This window comes from Microchirus variegatus (genome assembly GCF_963457635.1).
Source record: "Microchirus variegatus genome assembly, chromosome: 7".
Classification (NCBI taxonomy): Eukaryota; Metazoa; Chordata; class Actinopteri; order Pleuronectiformes; family Soleidae; genus Microchirus; species Microchirus variegatus.
In genome coordinates this window covers 13,436,212-13,455,082 of record NC_139808.1, presented here as the reverse complement: position 1 = coordinate 13,455,082, position 18,871 = coordinate 13,436,212, and the positions used below count along the sequence as shown (strand labels likewise).

The 18,871-nt window shown below is 39.3% G+C and overlaps 1 protein-coding gene across 1 annotated transcript; it reads left to right on the top strand.

The window, feature by feature from the left end:
* Nucleotides 1-4,347: 4,347 nt before the first annotated feature.
* elk4 (ETS transcription factor ELK4) lies at nt 4,348-15,006 on the top strand. The gene is made up of 5 exons (XM_083892082.1): nt 4,348-4,499; nt 8,967-9,181; nt 10,230-10,964; nt 11,173-11,412; nt 13,148-15,006. The coding sequence occupies exons 2-5, from the start codon at nt 8,975-8,977 to the stop codon at nt 13,364-13,366; spliced, it is 1,401 nt and encodes a 466-aa protein (XP_083748208.1). The 5' UTR covers nt 4,348-4,499; nt 8,967-8,974; the 3' UTR covers nt 13,367-15,006.
* Nucleotides 15,007-18,871: the final 3,865 nt, after the last annotated feature.

Below are 18,871 nucleotides of genomic sequence, written 5' to 3'. Positions count from 1 at the left end.
TACCAGAAATGCTATTTTCCTATTAGCAAAAATAAATTACCAAAAAGAAGAAAGAACATGCTGTATTTTTTTTTTATTTGAACCATGCTAAATAAAACAATTTTCTGAGCAATGGCATCTGAAATTTACAATTAGAGTAAAAGTTTGAACTAATATTGTACACATTGAAGAGACTCAATATTGCACAGTGTTTCAGTGTTTGTTGAGACAGTTTCACAACATATTAGGGGACATGATTCAAATATGGTCAACTTAAAGCTGCCGTCAGTACAATAGCTCTATGTTCTAACAACTAACACTGCTTTTGAGTGTTTAAATTCTGATTGCCTGGACTTCCTTTTTTCGAGAAAAAAAATGAAATGGAATGCAGCTCCCATGTCATTATTTCTTCTAGCAAAATCTGGACGAATCCATTTACCTCGACTTTAGGGAGAAGTGCAATGTCTGACATCGCACAACAATGAAAGCACCAAACAAAATGCAAATGGCCTTCTTTTAGGCCAAATTGATCCAATTTGTACATTATTAAAAGCAGAACGTATTGAATGTCCAGAGTGAGTTACATTAGCCTCCATCTAGCAGTGATGTTTCTGTAGACCAGGGGTCACAACCTCGCGGCCTGTGGGCCATGAGGCCCCCGAGTCGGTATCTTGTGGCCCTAAACTTATTTTTTAATTTGAATGAAAACTGGCCCAAACTGACCAACAGTGAACAAAATTTTTCAAATAAAATTTATCGTAATATAAATTTCAACATTTAATTAATTATATAAAAGCCTGTCAGGTGTTTTCATTCAATTCTACAAGGCTACATGTTATTTTGATTTAATGTTTTGATTCTGTTTTTGTTATTTTCATATTCATTTTGCATCATAAATTATGGGCTTCTTTTGTGAACTACATATAAAAAACACTTTTACTTTGAAATGGTGTGCAATGTCATACTAAATATTTTTTTAAATGCAACATCATGATGGATCATCAAGATATAATTTTATTTTCAAATCACTAAACTCCCAAACTTTTGGATTTTTTTCACTTGACGGCCCCCTCCTGACCAGACTAGAAGTTCACTGGCCCCTAGGTCATTTTGAGTTTGAGGCCCCTGCTGTAGAGACATTGCCCTCCAAAGTGGCTGTAATGTTGGGGCCAGGCTGATGCATACACTCAAAAAGTGTTGCTTGCTTCCATTTCATTTCACCTTGGTTCTCTGGCTACAACTGTGATGCAATTAGAGATCTGGCATGAGTCACCAAACTAGTGCAATTACCAAAACATTTTTTTATTCTGTCAAACATTGCGTTGAAATGTGCAGCCTTTCACATTTTTATGTGGTTATCTGGAAATCCTGGCCCTTTTGTAGTGGGTATATGGCATATAGAGTATACCTGCATATCACATATTCATATGTTTCCCTGCTCCAAGACACCTGATTAAAATGCGTGGGTTGTTGACAAGCTGACTATTTGAATCAGAAACATCTAAAGACTACACCACTGCATCACCTGTCTGTAATGCAGCATCAGTCTCAGGAGTCTGCAAATAAATAACTATCCCACATCATTTTATTGAGTCAGGAGAGATAGGGAGGATAGTAAAACAGTAGCAGCTTTAAGATATGGCTCAGAAACAGTTGCCTATATATACAACAGAACATTTATATAATTTAATATGTAAAATGACCATTTATCAGTAACATAATGTGGGGACATTTTGGTTTTCGCCAGTTCTCCAGTTACTAATAATGTCTGGTGTTTGTCATGAAGCATTCACTTGATTTTGAATAAGACTGATTATTGAGGGCAAGTAAATTAACGAGCAGTAAAACCACAACAATTATCACCGTCATCAGCAGCATCCCTTTTCACACTGTATGCAGTCATGTTACCTACAAACCCTGTCATTTGTCTGTAAATAAAATCCATCTTTGAAATGCAGTTTACAACAACACAGACATTAGAAATAATGGGTAATAACAGTATTTGATGTACAACAACCATTCGGATTTGTAGCCACCTGCTTCATAAATGAACCTTGTTGTTATGGCAGTTACGGCGCCATCAGCCTGCTCTCATTACACTGATTCTGCAGTCACCAGCTCACTGTTAATTTGCCCAGTGACTGTCTCAGTGACATGACACCAATGTGAATTTCCTGCAGCACTGAACAGCAGCAGCAATTACAGGAGAGAGTGGGAGGGCAGATAACCACAACAAAGCCTCTCCAGTGGGGGCTTTATATATATATATAAAAAAAAGCAGACTGTGTACTTTCCAACACTGATCTGACTGTTGCATTATGGCGTGAATGTAATATCTCTCTCTCCGTTTAAATCTTAAAGAAAGCAGAGAGGAATCGGCAGCTGCATCTCCACGCATATCAGATTTGGAATTTTTTGACTGCTGATTCTTTCCAGTTGTGTTTGGCTGCAAGAAGCAGGGAGCAGCGTCCAGAGGAAGCCAGGGCCAGCTTCAAAGCAGAAATCTGGATCGCGTCTGTTTCTCTGCTCGTTCATACTTTTGCTAATCTGGGATGATGCAGTTTGAAAAAGCTGCTCATCTCTTTTCCGGTCTTGTTGTTTTGATTCATAAACTGAAGCTGGGGCAGACGTCTGCGGGGAATATAGGCCATGCCCCTAAGACAGAGCGAGAAAGGGAAGTAGGGGGTTTCCTCTTAGAAATGAAATATGGCCACGAGCTGTAATGTGATAAGAGCGGCTGACCAACAGTTGTGACCAGAGGTTACTGCAGTATAACACACTGTGCTGTTTCTGTAAAAAAAAAAAAAAGAACAATGCTGCCTTTGAAAAAGCTGCTAATGTGTAACTGTGACAAGAACATTTTCCTTCTGAAATACTAAAAAAAAAGCTTAAATAAAATAGCTTAAAGCAATTACTCTTATGATTACTAAGAAAATGATTTTGAGATTACATAAAATGTGGTCCTTCTTCCTCAAATTAAGTAATTCCCCGTTACCACTCGTGTTGCCTATTTGGAAACAGAATTCAGGTAAGAAACAGAAAAACACAACGGGAAAAGTTTAATCGCCTAATTGTTTTTTTTTTGTTCAATTGTCTTTTAATGCTTCTTAAAGACATATTGATAGAATGCAGCATATTTGAAAATCAATATATCCTGAATAAATCCATTCCTTTGTGAAGTTGAATCTCTACTAACAGAGATTGACAACAAATGAATGTGTACAGTTATAAATTAGTCATGTTTGCTTGAGTAGGTGGATGGTGTGTGTGACATTGCTATGATATGCTGCCACTTGGTGGTTAACCTGAAAACATACATATGGAGTCAAATGTATGGATGATATTATTTTCTGAACAACACTCAAATAAATAAATCACTACAGTGGCGTTTGTAGTGCAAATTCCAACATGGTGATTTGTGGACTTATGAGACGGTAAATTAAGGATTGCTACACATCTGAAATTAGAAATTGAATGTGAGACAGAAAATGGGAGGGGGGATATCAATGGTCTGGACCATAATTTGCTCAGGATTTTTCCTTTCTATACATTGTGTTAAAGTGGATGTGCAAATGCAATCTCTCAAAGACAACAACAACTACACACAAACATGAACCACAGACACAGTTGTCACTGTATAAAAGTTGAAAAACTGAAGCACAAAACTATATTTGCAATTTAATAACAATTCCATAGTGGAATACACATATGTTAATAATAATAAACGAGGAGTGTGCATCTTATATGTGTGATATTCTTGTTGTACTGCAGGTTGTTGCAACGTGTTCCTAAGCACATACACTAGAGATATTCAGACACAGTCTTATAAAAGAGAGACATCATCGCACATTTTTTTTGTTTTTTATGTGGTGAAGACATTTGTATACTCGAGTAACAACAACAACAACAACAACCAACGAATGGAGAAGGAAGTGACCTCAGCGTGAGTTTAATGATGCGTTTGAGTGCTATCATGAGAATTAGAATTTTGATGAACATACACAACCAACCACAAAAAAACAACAACGCACTTTCACAAAATATTATGATGTGTCATTTTTAATGTCAAAGAACATGCATTTTGCATCAACAAGTTAAGACGTTGAGAATGTATAAGGATTGAGCGTATTGCTAATGTGTACGCTATATTTTAACGTACAATATTTAAACATAATTGAATGATATGTTCTCTCACTTTGTATTTAATCATAATAATAGTAATAATTATTATTATAATAATCATGCACACTTGCGCTATAAACGCACAAACAGTGACACTGCTCTCCGTTTTGACGTGTACGAGGAACATTGAATGCAGCATAATTTCCTGTTCTGAGGTTACATCGTCTGTCCAAGCCACCAAACGCACTTAAATGTATTTAACGTCCATGTATTTGCTTGACACTCGGCCTGAGACGTGTTTCCTGAGCTATGACGGCGTAAGAGGTTTCCCCGCAATGTTTTGGGGACACTCGGACGCGGCTCGACGACTTGGACATTCAGCGGGCTCTGCGAGCGAGGTAATGTTAGCACGCAAGCTAAAGTGACGCTAGCTATGCGCTAACTTACAGTTAGCACCCAGATATGTGTGCCTCGATTTGTCCCGTCCCAGCGAGTGTTTACACAAACGACAGTGGTATGTGAGCTCCTCGCTGCGACTTTTTTGCGCTTGACCGTGTTTGCTAATGCTGAGCTTAACGAAACTAACATTATCCATATCAACAAGTGGTCTTTTATGTTTGCTCTGCGTGGGTGCATCCACAGACTTGTCCCTTCAGTCCTAGCGTTCGCGGCACATGAAGGAACCCTGTATTTTGATGATTTGACCTAACTGACGTTATTTCATTGCTTCCCAGGTGACATTTGCTGCTAGTGCCGGGCGTTACATAACGTCCCTGGTAATCTTTACCCTCCCCTGGCTGCAGATTATACTGTCCTATTTTTCCTCCCCACCACTATCGCCGGTTTTAGCATGATTGGGACAGATTGTGTGTGTGGGGGGGTGTGTCTCCAACCCAGCAGGTCTGGATGAGTCAGGGCAGATTTACTCTTCCTAATGAGAAGCTTAAACACATTGGCGCATGGAATGGGGAGAAGACAAGAAGTCGTAGTCTGTCTATAACAAAAACTCCACATGTAAACACAGCAACAAATGTGGCATGAGTTATGAAACGTGTGTCATCTTGTGAACAACTTAAGTGTGTGAAATGATAAAAACTGGGTTGAATGGCCTGCGACACACCTTCGTTATGGCCATCCATAGTCCTTGTATGTCTGGCACAGTTGGCCCTTTTTTCTAATTCAGCATGTTGAGTTGCTGTTTGTCACTAATAGAGAGCGATCACTGCAGTCGATTGTTAGCTTCAGCAATTCAGAAGACGAGAACAGGCACAGCAATGACATCGTAAGCAAATGATCGAGACATTTGAACCCTGCCAAGACATCTGCCATGTGGGAGGCAGCCCTTGATAGGTGGCTATGGGTGTTGTTGAATGTCTTTGATCACAAGTATTCTTGATGATGCAGTATGATGAAGATGAAGACATTTAACAACCAGCAACACTGCACTGTTGAACTGGGATTTTGACAATCAGACAATAGTTAACTGGTCTGACATAAGCCTTTATGCAAGAATTATGCAAACATAACAACTTGGTTATATATCTTACAGTGGGAAAACACTTTGCTTGAATGAGTTGCATTATGTATGAGGTGCTTTTGTGGGACTCTTGGCTTGGATGTTTACTTAAAAAGACGTTATTAAAGGCATCCCTACTGTACTTTTTGCGACCACAAGAAGTTGTGATCTCTGTGGCCAAAATCTAAGTGTAGCATAAAGTGTCATCAAATATAAAGCGCTGATTACTGACATTGAATGTGTGGTCAGATTTCTGTTTTATATATGTAAATTGTTGCAGATTATTCAAATATTAAATACAACAAGGATAGAAATTACTAATAAATTTCATGTTAAATGATGGTGGTGAGTGGTGGTTGCCACTGTAAAAAAAAACAAAAAACTTTTGGAATTAGGTCATATGATATTGGTGTGACAAATCAGATATGGCTATGTTGTGACTCAGTCTTATAAGACAGACTGTTGAGATACTGAGCATTGGTGCCTGCTGTGCATCTAGTTTCTAGAAAGAAAAAAAAAACCAGGCCAGTTCTCTAAACGATGAAACAACTCCTCCGTCACCTCTCAGAAAACTACTGGCTGTCAGAATGCAGACAGAGACAGCAGGGCAAAGATCACTGATGATGTTCTGAAAGCAGTGGCTCTACTAAAGATAGTGGTTCATTGTTTTATCTGCAACAAATATTTCCCCTGTTGAAAAGATGAACCTGCCCCTTTTTACTGGACAATATCTTATTATGTGAACCTTTAGTAGTGAGCCTTGGAAATTAGGTAAATTATGTAAAACTTTACACTGACTTGCAGGAGTGGTGATTGGTTTGTTGTTCCTTGTACAGACTTTGGTGGGGGTCCTTTAGTCGATAGATGGAACAGATATTTTTTATTTTTTTGTCTGATCTGACTTCTTGAAATATTATAGGATTTTGCAGTCCAACAAATTGGTCAGGCAGATGTCAAATTAAGCACAGCTCTGTACGTGCCCACACAGAGCCAAGAGAAGGTCTACTCTCAAGTGAAAACACCTGTGTGTGTGTGTACCACTAATGTTCATAGCCTTTAATCTCTGCATAGGATATCATGCTGAAAAACCTGCAAAGACCCTTAAAACATCAGAAAGAGTTTCACATGTGGAGTTCACTGGGGAAAAAAACATCCTGTCGACAACCCACATTTAACTAGCAACTAACTGCTAGTGAGGCATAATGAAAGCATGTCAGAAAAATATTCAAATATAATTTGGTTTGTGGAGTTTGCTGTCTGACTTGTACAAAAACAGACGGTGCGCTTTCTCCTGAGTGAAAGAGAGATAAATGCTCAAAGTGTTAGCAATGATCATTCTGAATTTATCGATTAGTTGTTTGGTCCATAAAATATCACAAAGGTTGACACCATCAAATGTATTGCTTTATCAAGATTTTGGTAATTGCTTTACAAATTATCAAAATAGTTGATGATTAATGTTGTAATGGGTTCAGAATTGATGAATAATTAATTGTTGCAGCCATAAATTACAGATTACTCTACACTAGACTGTCACCAATTAACACAATTTTACCTAAAATACTTTGGATCTTCAGACCAATAGTCCAAATAGTCTCAATTCACAGAATACTCTTTAAACAACCAGAAGATACTCAAATGTAATAAAGTGGAACCACCAATTTTTACATATCTATAATATTCTTAATTAAAAATAAACCCTAATATGATGTAATCACTGACCACATACGTTTTTCAAAGCCTCTTTGCAGGTTCTACTGACACAAACTTAATCTGGCACAATAATTTTCTCTAATTTAAGTTCTAGACGTGATAAAGAACCATCTATGAACAGGGCCCACCGGCACGGTGTGTAATAGTCACTTTTGTGGACAGGGTCACTATTCTTCAGTGAAACTTTTTTTGTTGCACACTCTCCATAGTCCATACATACTGGGCATCAGAATTTCCCCTGAAGGAAAATACCTGAAAGATCTTTGACTTGATCCAGCTGTTAATAAAAACACTCCTGGGTTTATTCATCAGGGTCTGTGATGGTTTTTACCGTGAAATGTGGGAACCACATGAGGAAACAGAGTTTGTTGGAGAAGGTGCACCTGGTCTTGTAAAGCAGCCTCCTATTCATAGGCTGTTAAATTACAAGTTATAGCAATTATACCAGATTTCTCCTCATAATGTATTATCCATCAGACTGTTAAAGGAAATGATGATGTCCATGATTCTCCTCATTTGCTCCGCAGGTTAAAACATAACGCTTTTAATAATCAATACAGAGGAATGTTGTTAAGACTGGCACACATGGTACATTGATCTTACCGACAGTAGATTATTAACTCTTGTTTTGGAAAAAAAATGCACAGAACTTTAGAGGGCTAAAGTTTGATTTTAAAATGGTTATTGGTGCCTTCTCCAGCTGATTTAGATGGAAATGCATTCATTAATTTCAACAGTATATACTTATATATTATTATATTATATATGTATATACATTAACTCCTCCAATTAATGTGTAGTTATGTCTGAAATGGAAATCATTAAGAAATGCAAATAGAGGAAACAGGGCTGCAGTAAACAGAAACTAGAAACAGGCTCTAGTTTCTGTTTATTGATTCTTTTCTGCATTGATTCACGACATAATTATATTGCATCCAAGAATAAAGTTGTTTTCCTACCCCTTCTGCTAGGCCTGTACATGCAGAGTGTTGGTGCTTGCACTTATTCTTTAGTTGCATGACTGGAAGAGAAAAATCAGTCCAGTGTGTCTTGTTTAGGATAGTAAATTGGGAGAAACAAAATTTTAAGTGTAAAATCACTTTAAAAAAAAAAGGTTTTCGTAGATTTCGTAAACTTTGTAGAAGCCTTTTAATAGGTATTTAAGGCAAACCCCTTTATGGAAGCAGAGTGTTTCTACATTAGCCTGAATTCACAAACCAACCAGAGCATTTGTTGTTAATTTTGAAGCGGAAGCTTGATACTTAAACATAAACGTGTACATAAACCTGAAGCATAAAACAACAAAGAAGAATGAGAGCATAGCAAAGAGAGTTGGAGAGTAGGGAGATTAGAAAATAAGAGATGGTTGTGAAAAAGTGTTTACATGATATTTGATATGCAAAAACCACCATAGTTCCCTGACACATTTGGGTAATGGAGGAGTCCTCTGTTTGATGCAGTCTACAGTCTCACCATTAGATGTCTCCTATTTTTACACACTTGAATAAACTGAGGTGACTCACAGCAGTGTAAAATATCCCCCTGTGCATGGGTGATATTTCACACTTTGTTGTGATGTTAGCAGTTCTCATTGTCAACAGCATTTCCCTCCTCTCTATCTCCTTTTTTTTTAAAGTGAGAGACATGGACAACTCTGTCACACTCTGGCAGTTCCTACTCCAGCTACTACTAGATTCCAGTAATGAGCAGCTCATCTGCTGGACCAATGAAGAAGGGGAGTTCAAGCTGCTGCAGGCGGAGGAGGTGGCCCGGCTGTGGGGTGCTCGGAAGAATAAGCCCAACATGAACTATGACAAACTCAGCAGGGCCCTCAGATACTACTATGACAAGGTAAACACACCTGGACTCACCTGTTCTCACAAGTACTGTTTATACGTGGTTGAAATGAGCTGCCTTGTATTTGATTTGTTATTAACCAGAGGTGTGGTTAACACAAACGCATAAAGGCTGAACTCTCAAATACAGACCAAGAGAAAAATAAGGTTGGCTAAACTCCCAAGTGCGTCATTAATTGTTTGCAATAGTTAACTTTAATGTACACTATATTCATGTATATTCATGATATTTCAACAATTTTGTTGTCCTGGTTTCCTCATCAGAAATAATCTCATATTTCTTATATATATATTTTTACACATATGTGTGTGTATCTAGCCAACTGCAGTTTGTCGTAACATAATCTACAACATAGTGGTTCACAATAAAGGCTTTGTTATGTCACTAAAATTACATAAGGCTTTTAATATAACTAATGACAGGAAGTGCTGAGTGTGTATTGACGTTGTAAAGCACTCACCTAAACAGGACCTGATCGAAACAAGACATAGTGCTAAAACATGACCAATAATATAAGGGCAGTCATAGACAATGACGGTCTTAATTTGGCTACCTGGAGGTAAATAAAAACCAAAGTCAATGTTTAAAGGAAATGTGGCAAGTCCAACCATTAACCAACTGTTGCCTGGGCTAAACATTTTCATTCCCACAAACAGCCAGAGTGGTTAAAGTCCTTGGCTTAGTAACATGTGTGGAGAGGGAGAGTGCTGTCTGTCTCTCACTCTCCTTGCGGCTTTGGCAGATGCACTGCCTATCCCTGTGGGCGTTCTGGGCAGGGCTGCTGTGGTATGTTTGGCTGTAGCATTAGTGGCTGCCAGTTTGGTACAGACAGGAAGGACAGAGCTGTCCCACCCGCAAGGCTTTTCTGTGGTCTCCCTTTTCTATTTTTTATTCCTGGTGCCTCCTTGTTAGACACAGTACATGGGTGATAGTCTAGTTTTTGTGTTCACTGTGTTTCTGCCAAGATTTTTAATTTTGATATATACACCAAGGGTATAGACTAACACATCTTGTTCTGTCATTGCTTCCTTGTGTCTTACAGAACATAATAAAGAAGGTGAATGGTCAGAAGTTTGTTTATCGCTTTGTGTCCTATCCTGACATCCTGAAAGGCGAGGTTGTTGCACGAACAGAGGGTGGGGATGTCAGTGCTGGGGGTGTTTCTGTCCTAACAAGAAGGGACAGCACCTTACAGGAGGGTGAGTCTTATGACAGAACCAAGGTAGGAGGAAGCACAGGGGTTCTGGGCCCAAGCTCCAAACAGTCGAACCGTAATGACTACATCCACTCTGGTATGTACACCTCCTTCACGCTCAACTCCCTGCAAAATGGACGCCAGCTCTTCAGATCCATCAAAATGGAGAACCCAGCAGAGAAGATGGCTGAAAGGAGAGGGCTCATCGCCACAGTCCAGAGCCAGCTACAACAACCGACTGCTTTACCATCCGTCATCAAGTTTGGAAACACCCCTCCAAAGCCAGCACCAGCACCGCCTCCTCAGGTTGCCATCGATTCGACCCTGGTATCCAATCACTTGGATTCTCTGCAAGCTCCTCCCCCAAGGGTTGAAGAAATCAGCACACACTCCACCCTGCCATCCCATGCAGTGTACACATTCGAGCAAACCCGTCCATCAGAATCAACTTTCATCATATCAGACCTGACTTCGGCCAGTCCGTCCCCAAGCTTAGTGCCTGACTCCTCCCAGGACCTGATGATTGACAGTGACATCGAGTCAGGTTCTTCACAGCCAGCAGATGCTCAGGCACAAGAGAAGGTAGGAACACACAAAAACATATGACGTTATTTGATTGAATTATGTTTTACCATTGTTTCAGAACCACTGAACCCAGACATACAACCCAACATTATTGTTGTATATATAGCCTATTGTCAAACACGCATGCTTTGCTAATCTAATGGCTTTGGATATTCTCACAAAATGTTTAGAAATTGCCATTTCACTCTCTGCATCTCTGCACCAGGTGGATGGTGGCCTCGGTCTGTCAGGAGATGAGATCAGCTTGGTAGATGCTGAAACCAGTTCATCTTCAGTGAGCAGCTGCACCACAGTCAGCACTCAGAGCTCAGGAAAGGCACGCAAGCTGCCAAAAATCCTGCACATCAGCCCACCAGCTCTGTTGGTCACCACCTCCGACTTCTCCACCTCAAACCTCTGCAGCCCCTCACTACCCACTGCCTCTCTCACACCAGCAATGCTACAGGTGAGAGCATTGTTCTGATTCTAATTACCTCAACGTCACAGTTATCCAAAATAACATTTTAATGAAAATAAACAAAATTTTACAATAGGAAAGAAATCTTAATAACTAAAGTGTGCTATTCAAAATTAGAGCCCAAAACATCCAATCTCCAGCAGCAACTTTTACAGTGGAACAGTTATATCTGTGAAACTGACCAAAAAACATTAATACCCTTGCTTTATTCTTCCCTCTATAAGAAAATAGGAGGAACGTTGAGAAGATATACATATTTCTGCCAAATTCCAACACTAAAATTCTGATAATTATCTAGACCTGCACCAGATTCCATGTTTTCTTTCTTTCTTTTTTTTTTTTTTTTATAGATTGAGCTGTCACTGTGAAGGAATTCCCCCGATCTAAATCAAATGCACTTGTTTCTGTCTGAAACCAGTCTGATTAGTTTAGGTCGTGTGCAATTATGAGTGTTGCCGGCTATCCCTGTTGCATGCCTTGTTACTATAGTTATATTTAATTGTTGCTATTACCGTAACAGCCTTGTTCATATGTTGAGGCAGCGATGCTTCATCATAGGTCAGTTGGATTTGCTCAAATATTAATGGGATCTACTTTGTCCCATAACACATCCTCTAAATTTCTAGAAAATGTTTTGTGTAATTCTGCAGACAGACAGATGACACTGAAAACAAAACCTCCCTGGGGGAGGATGTGAAAATGTTGTTGTTAATGACACAAAATGTAATTAATGACAAGAACGGTCAACAAATCAAATCGTAAAAAAATTAAAATATGTGTTCTTTATGTCAATAAGAATGGCTGTGTTTGACAACATTTCCATCATTATGGTGAAGAAGTGAGGCCAGCTAATGTGGAAACTTGGACATTACTTTCAGGGGGAGGATATATTAGTAAAGAGAAAATGTATCAATTTAAAAAAAGGTAATTATTCAGTTAAATACAGTCAAGAAATGGAAGAGCGAACCTACCAGAATTTAGTGTCTGTGACCAGCAGGGGGCAGTAGTAATACCTGGCTGTGGACCTCATGATTGTAAATATTATTGTGCATAATATCTGACTCAATTCGACCTTCTGTCACCGTGAGTCGGGTGTTTATTCACATTAACCCCAGTTCAGATTGACATGTCTCCTCTGTCACTGTCACTTTTGTCATTGCCTTTTAATCCCATCAGCTGAACTCAAGTTCTCAAGTTTGAATAATACTTCCATCCATTTTCTCCCCCCTTTATCCTCCACAGGATGCTGTGCCAAATGATACTTAATTACCAGCTCCCAAATAGGTCTGGTTGACTTAACCAATCTTTTCACAGAGTTAAGAAAACAAAACCGTGAAACTACATTATATTTAATATGATGCCAAAACTGGAAAAAATAAGTATCAATGTGTGATTATAGACCTAGTGCAGTCAAAACTGAAAGGTACTACTTACTTAAAGGATTGAGATAATCAACACACAGGCTCAGACGTGAGACGGCACTGTGAGAAGCATAGGTCACATTCTAATCTGTGTACACAGTATATCTGGAGAATTAAAACCAGTTAGATATCCATAACCCAGTCAGATACCGGTTGTATACAGTATATGCTCTGATGAGCTACAACATTAAAACATATGTTTGATCAGTGCACGAGTCTTAGATCAGCTGTGCTACTGTTTTGTTCACGCCAGAATGAAAGTGACATACAGTACGTCTGTCTTGTCTTGTCTTTCTCTTCAGACTCCCACTCTGTTGCTGACTCCCAGTCCCCTGCTGTCCAACATCCACTTCTGGAGCACACTCAGTCCAGTCGCTCCTCTCAGCCCAGCCACACGGCGCCAGGGTGCCCACCTGTTCCAGTTTCCGTCCGTCCTCAACCAGCAGTTCCATATCCCTATACTCAGTGCAGATGGTACCAACACACCTGGACCCATTTCACCAGATCTTCAAAAGACGTAGAATTTACCTCCCACAGCATCAACACAGCCTGACCCCTACCCCCAACACATGTATACAGGCACCATCTCATGCTCCCACATCATGTACAGAATCGTGGAAGCTTATTGCCATTGTCATTGCCATTCCCCCATCACTCTGGTGCTTTAAAGAACTCTCACTAAAGTAAGTGTGTGTGTGTGTGAGAAGGGCCTGAATGACCTGGTGAGACGTTGGCAGTCCAGGTTTAATGGAAGAGGATATTACATTCAATTGTTTCATAGCATTTTATCATGTACACCCTGAGGATACCATACTGCACTCGTACACACTGATGCCACTGCTCAGTTAGCACTTATTCATTATTTTCGACTCGCTTTTTCGGGATCCTCAGTCATACCCGCTCGATGGAGGAAGGAATTTCCATGGCAACAGTGTATGCATGTGGATTGGACCCTCAGCGTTTACAATCTGCTTCATACGTGGACAAACAGAGCAGTGTGAGCTGAATGTTTCCATTTAGAAATTCCCTCCTTGTGTAAAGATGTCACTGCCAAAAAAAGACCCATCTTTGTTTTCATATCGGTTCCTTTTCCAATGTTCTCCCGGTCCTGCTTTTTGCTCAGTCCTAATACTTTATAATCTATACTCTTGAACCTAAGTACTTGCATGTTTAACTTTTATCTTCTTTGTCAAACCTTGCCTTCAGCTGCTTTCTTGGCTAACTCTAGCCATATCCAGCAAGACTTTTACCCTGATTGTCTTATGATGTATGGCCATATTCCTCGCTGAACCTTAAATCCTGCTTCTATGTTGCTGTTCTAATGTGTGTGTATATACATGCATACGCTACTCACAAAAAGTTAGGGATGTTTGACAAGAATATCCCCATGAAAAGTTCATGCTACAATGATATTCTACCATGAAAGCAGGGCATTTAAGTAGAAGGATGCAATGGTAATTTCTTTAATCACAAACCAGAGCTAACCACAACAAAAAATCTCAATGTCTCGAGAACTTGATCAAATTTAAAGTGTTGTCTTGGTCTCATGATTTCAAAATTTGAACATCATGATGAAGCCGACTGTTTGAATAATTGACCCAGAACTTTTAGTGGTTTGCAGTTAATCACCTTGTTAGAGAACAGCATGTTATTCAAGTACTGAAACAACTGGACATGTGCATTCAAAAGTTTAGAGAAGGTTAACTTAAGTGCACCTGTAAAGGTTATAGTGCATTTTAGTTGCATCTGAAATTTAATCCAAAAGCCAAACATCCCTAACTTTTTGTGAGTAGTGTGTATATATATGTATGTATGTATATACAGTAGAATGGCCCTGAAAGCCAGTCTTGGCCTGGTCTTTCTCCAGCCAGTAAGCTTTTAAGGTGGTAATGAAAGAAAGTGAAGCCATAATCCAGTTGCAACCTGCGTATCATGTATGTCTTACTGCTCTGAGGCTGCCTTTTCAAATAGTAAAAAGCAGCCAAAACTCAGCCATTTTATTAGAGATTGAATATTTATTTTTTTAATGAAATATTGCAGTATAAAAGGTACATTTTCAAGATATGGAGTCGGTTGGCATTTTGGCAAATACACTTTATTTTTTTTGTTTTCTAGAGACTTAAATGAGAAGTTTGATACCACTCTTGTGTTTGTACAGGAAACGTGTACCTTACCTTCAAAGTAAAGTGTGTGGAATATAGTATTTTTGTTAGATCTACACCTTATATGGTATGGGGAGTGTTTCCTCTTTCAGGCGTTTACCATGTTGAATATAGGCAAATCAAATACTTGCTCTAGGGAGGACTTTTCTCATTTTTATGGTACCTGACGGTCACCATAGTTCATTGTTCATACAATACTAAAAATAAGGAAAGTGGTTTAGCATTGTTTGAAGGCAGCACCATTTATTAAAGATGTTTACACTTTCACTGGGGAATAGGAGATGGATGTTGCCTGGCAGCTAATGATTCTTTCTTGAAACATATTTTATATAGGTGAGATTTAGGCTTTAGAGCAGCTTGTTTGGTTCCCAGTTAAGCAAAGTTAAGTGAACGCTGGCTTCAGCTTTATCTTGGTACAGACACAAGAGAGGTGTCAACCCTGCTCATCACGGAAGTTAAATGTATTTGCCAAACCTGTCTGTTTGATTTTGTGGAGTCCAACTGGGACTGAAACCACGTTGAGGTGCTCCTCTTGAAGCAGAATCACTTGAGACTTTTTCCATCAGCTTTTGCTCAGCTTTCTAATGGCTTTAATGATTTGTTGCTTGCAGTGTGAGTGCGACGACTTAGACCCAGACAGAAGCTCCACATCCTAACGGTTTGACTCGTGTCAGCTCACTGATACGGTGACCCTGAAGCGTCCTAAAACGTGCTCCTCTAGATTCTTAGCCATGAAAGTTTTGCACCCGTTTTACGTGCGACTTTGAAGCCATAAGTTCGAGACACACCTTCGAATGCAATCCAACACAAATATTGTGCATCGCACTTGATTACACATTACTTAAAACATGCAAGTGTGTCTGTGTTTACCTAAGTGTCACTTTGGGGAACTTGTGTTCACTTTAACTTAACCTACAGACATCACCCCCCCAATTCCAACCTGCAATTCATGATGCATATGGTGCCTTACCACAGCCAAGCCCAAGTTTCTCTCCCAGAAATGGTTGGAGTTCTCTCATTGGAAACCAAGTTACGCAACCCAACAGTGTACGACAGCAACTGCTGTCTGTTCTCATGCCATATTCTTTACATAGACCAAACCAGAGGAGTAAAACTTCACGGGAGACTTTAGTCAGCAGCTTGTTTACTCTGCCACAGTGTGTGTGTGTGTGTGTGTGTAGGAGCTGCAGTGTTCATGTTGCTTTACATCAACGGCAACATGGGTTATTATGCACAAATGTAAAAAAAAAAGAATCTGGCCACGTTTTAAGAGGTATTAGCCATGTCTCTTTCCAACCTGCTTATAAATGTATGTGATAACGATCTACTCGGAAAAAAAGAATATATATATATATATATATATAATATGAAACCTGTTTAGCATTTTTGTGTAATCAATTATTTTCCTGTAATACCAATAGAATTTTAAGATTCATTTCTATTTTTATAATGGCCAGATAGATAGGTGTCTGCTCTTTCGGGTCCCTGTTCTGTTCCCTGTTCCGTGCATGTGTTCCGTTTTTTTGTTGTTCTCCTCCTGTGGAGTTTGGACACGGCTGCCCAATTGTTTTTATCGTCGTTGTTGTTGTTTTATTTTTTAAGGAAATCAAAGCCTTATGGGGAGAGATCTAAATCTATGTTTTTATATGTGAAGTGTTTTGATATAGTGTTGATATTGTACTTGCAGATGTTGTGATGAAACGTTTGCACTTAAAACGGTCGGGGGTTCCTGTTGTATTGGATTCTGTCACTTTTCTATGACCCGGATATTCTCTTTGATGACATTTGCGTACCAAGAAATGTATATTTTCCCAAAGGGACGATACAGTTATGCACTTCGTATTTTATACCACAAACAGAGTTCAATCTAATCTTCTACAGTACATATCAAATCATTTGTGATACTTTGTAATTAGGCAGTACCACACACTATTTATTTATTTGAATTTATATTTAAGCCCAATAGAATTGGCTTCTTGCATTCACTTCAAAAAGCCTTTAATGGCAAATGCTCACAATGCCTGTTAAACTTTCCCCTCTAACCTTTTCTTGGATTTGTAATTGGCACAATTGTTCGTTTGTATCTTCTGATGTTTTTTCCCCTCGGCTTACCTTGTGAAATGTTTAAAAAAAAAGAAACGCCACAATTTGTTTGGTCCAGTTCTCTATTTGTTGATGCTTTTTTCAAATGTTTACAAGCTACTTGTTTTAAGTGGCAAATTGATGTGAGACAGGGAGAGAGGAAGTGTTGATAACGAAGGAGACAGGTGAGACCAGTAATAAAAGATCTCTGACTAAACATCTGTGTGTGTGTGTGAGTGTTTCCGTGGTTGTGAGGACATAATTGTTCAATACCTTTGTTCTAGAGACATTTTGACCAGTTTTCCAATTGGTAAACTTTTGGAGCCTTCAAGCACAAGACATATCCACCAATACTAGTCAAATGTTCTCCGTGTATTTATATAGCACATTTCTAGATTTGATGACCACTCAAAGCTGCTTTACACTACAGTTTCTTCCATTCACACACTCATACAGCAACATCTATGTACAGCACATTTTCTATCACTTTTAAAAGCTGTCGAGAGCAACATGGGGTTAAGTGTCTTGCCCAAGGACACGTCGGCATGAATACTATCAGAGCTGGAATCAAACCCACAACCTTCAAGTTGAAAGACGACTCGCTCTACCACTGAGTGACTGTCACCATTGTTCAGTCCGGTTTCTTTTTCACTTTCTTTTCCAGGACACCGTTTGCCATGTACACACTTGGGGGCCGCTCTCCTCGTTCACGGCGATCACAATCGTGCATCCATGTAGAAGACTTGTGACGGCGTGTCCACTTGAATTTCATAACCATACTTGTACTGTCAGTTTGCAGCCTCATAGCGAGCTCTCTGCACTTGGGACATGCTGTCGACTGTCATTCCCTGACCTTACACATCCAATATTATCTGTTATTCTGAAAAGGTGTGCTCACTGTGTAGGCATCCTGGAGCTCGTCACTGATGTGAGTCCACCTTAGTTAATGGCCTTGAAAGCACATGTGACTTGATGAAGGAGAGAAGACGGTAATATAATGTGTCGGTCAAACCCCTGCACCACAGCCTTGGGACATTTTAGAATGCGAGTTTGGCCGAGAAGTTTGTCCAAATGAATTTGCAAGCAGATTTTCATGCACAGTATTTCCATAAAGTTGAAGTTCCAAGTCGGAGAATGACGTCATGCATTCACTAGTTCACTAGTTTTTCATGGTATCGCAGCATCCAAAAGAACAACATACATGGCCTAAACCTTACAATAAATGTATACATAATTTATGAGTAGGAAGTCAGGAAATGACCTAAAGTAACAATAACAATAGAGAAATATACAACAGCTAATAAAGAAAAAAAACATTCACACGTCATTTGTTATCTTATGGCCTTACTTATGTCATGTTGGAATTGTTACTCTATAAAATGTAGCATTGTCTGACTGGTGTACAGTGTGTGTGTGTGTGTGTGTGTGTGTGCATCATCCAAATCCTATTATTTTCATGGTATCTTGTATTATTACAGTCTGGCTGCATCAGTCCACCACCAAGAAACCGCATTACAACCAACACACTGATAACAGCCATGGTGTCACAGTAAGAATTTAACTCCCAAACTTCATTCCAGTGTCATTTGAATCCACATGTGGGTCAAAAATTGCCAAAACTCTAATCTTCTATTGCACTTCCATCCAGCTGTTGATCATCAGGCTTGATCTCTCTCTCTTTGTTTACTTGGACAAGGCCAGGATGAAGCTCTGCAGCTTGTTGCCGGGTAAGATGACTGCATGGCCATTTTTTTTTCTCTGCGCTTGACCTCCAGTCTCGGG

Coding starts and splice junctions, on each gene's coding strand:
- elk4 (XM_083892082.1), top strand. CDS start 8,975: ATGGACAACTCTGTCACACTCTGGCAGTTCCTACTCCAGCTACTACTA. Junction 10,965..11,172: donor ATGCTCAGGCACAAGAGAAG/GTAGGAACACAC, acceptor TCTCTGCACCAG/GTGGATGGTGGCCTCGGTCT. Junction 11,413..13,147: donor TCACACCAGCAATGCTACAG/GTGAGAGCATTG, acceptor CTTTCTCTTCAG/ACTCCCACTCTGTTGCTGAC.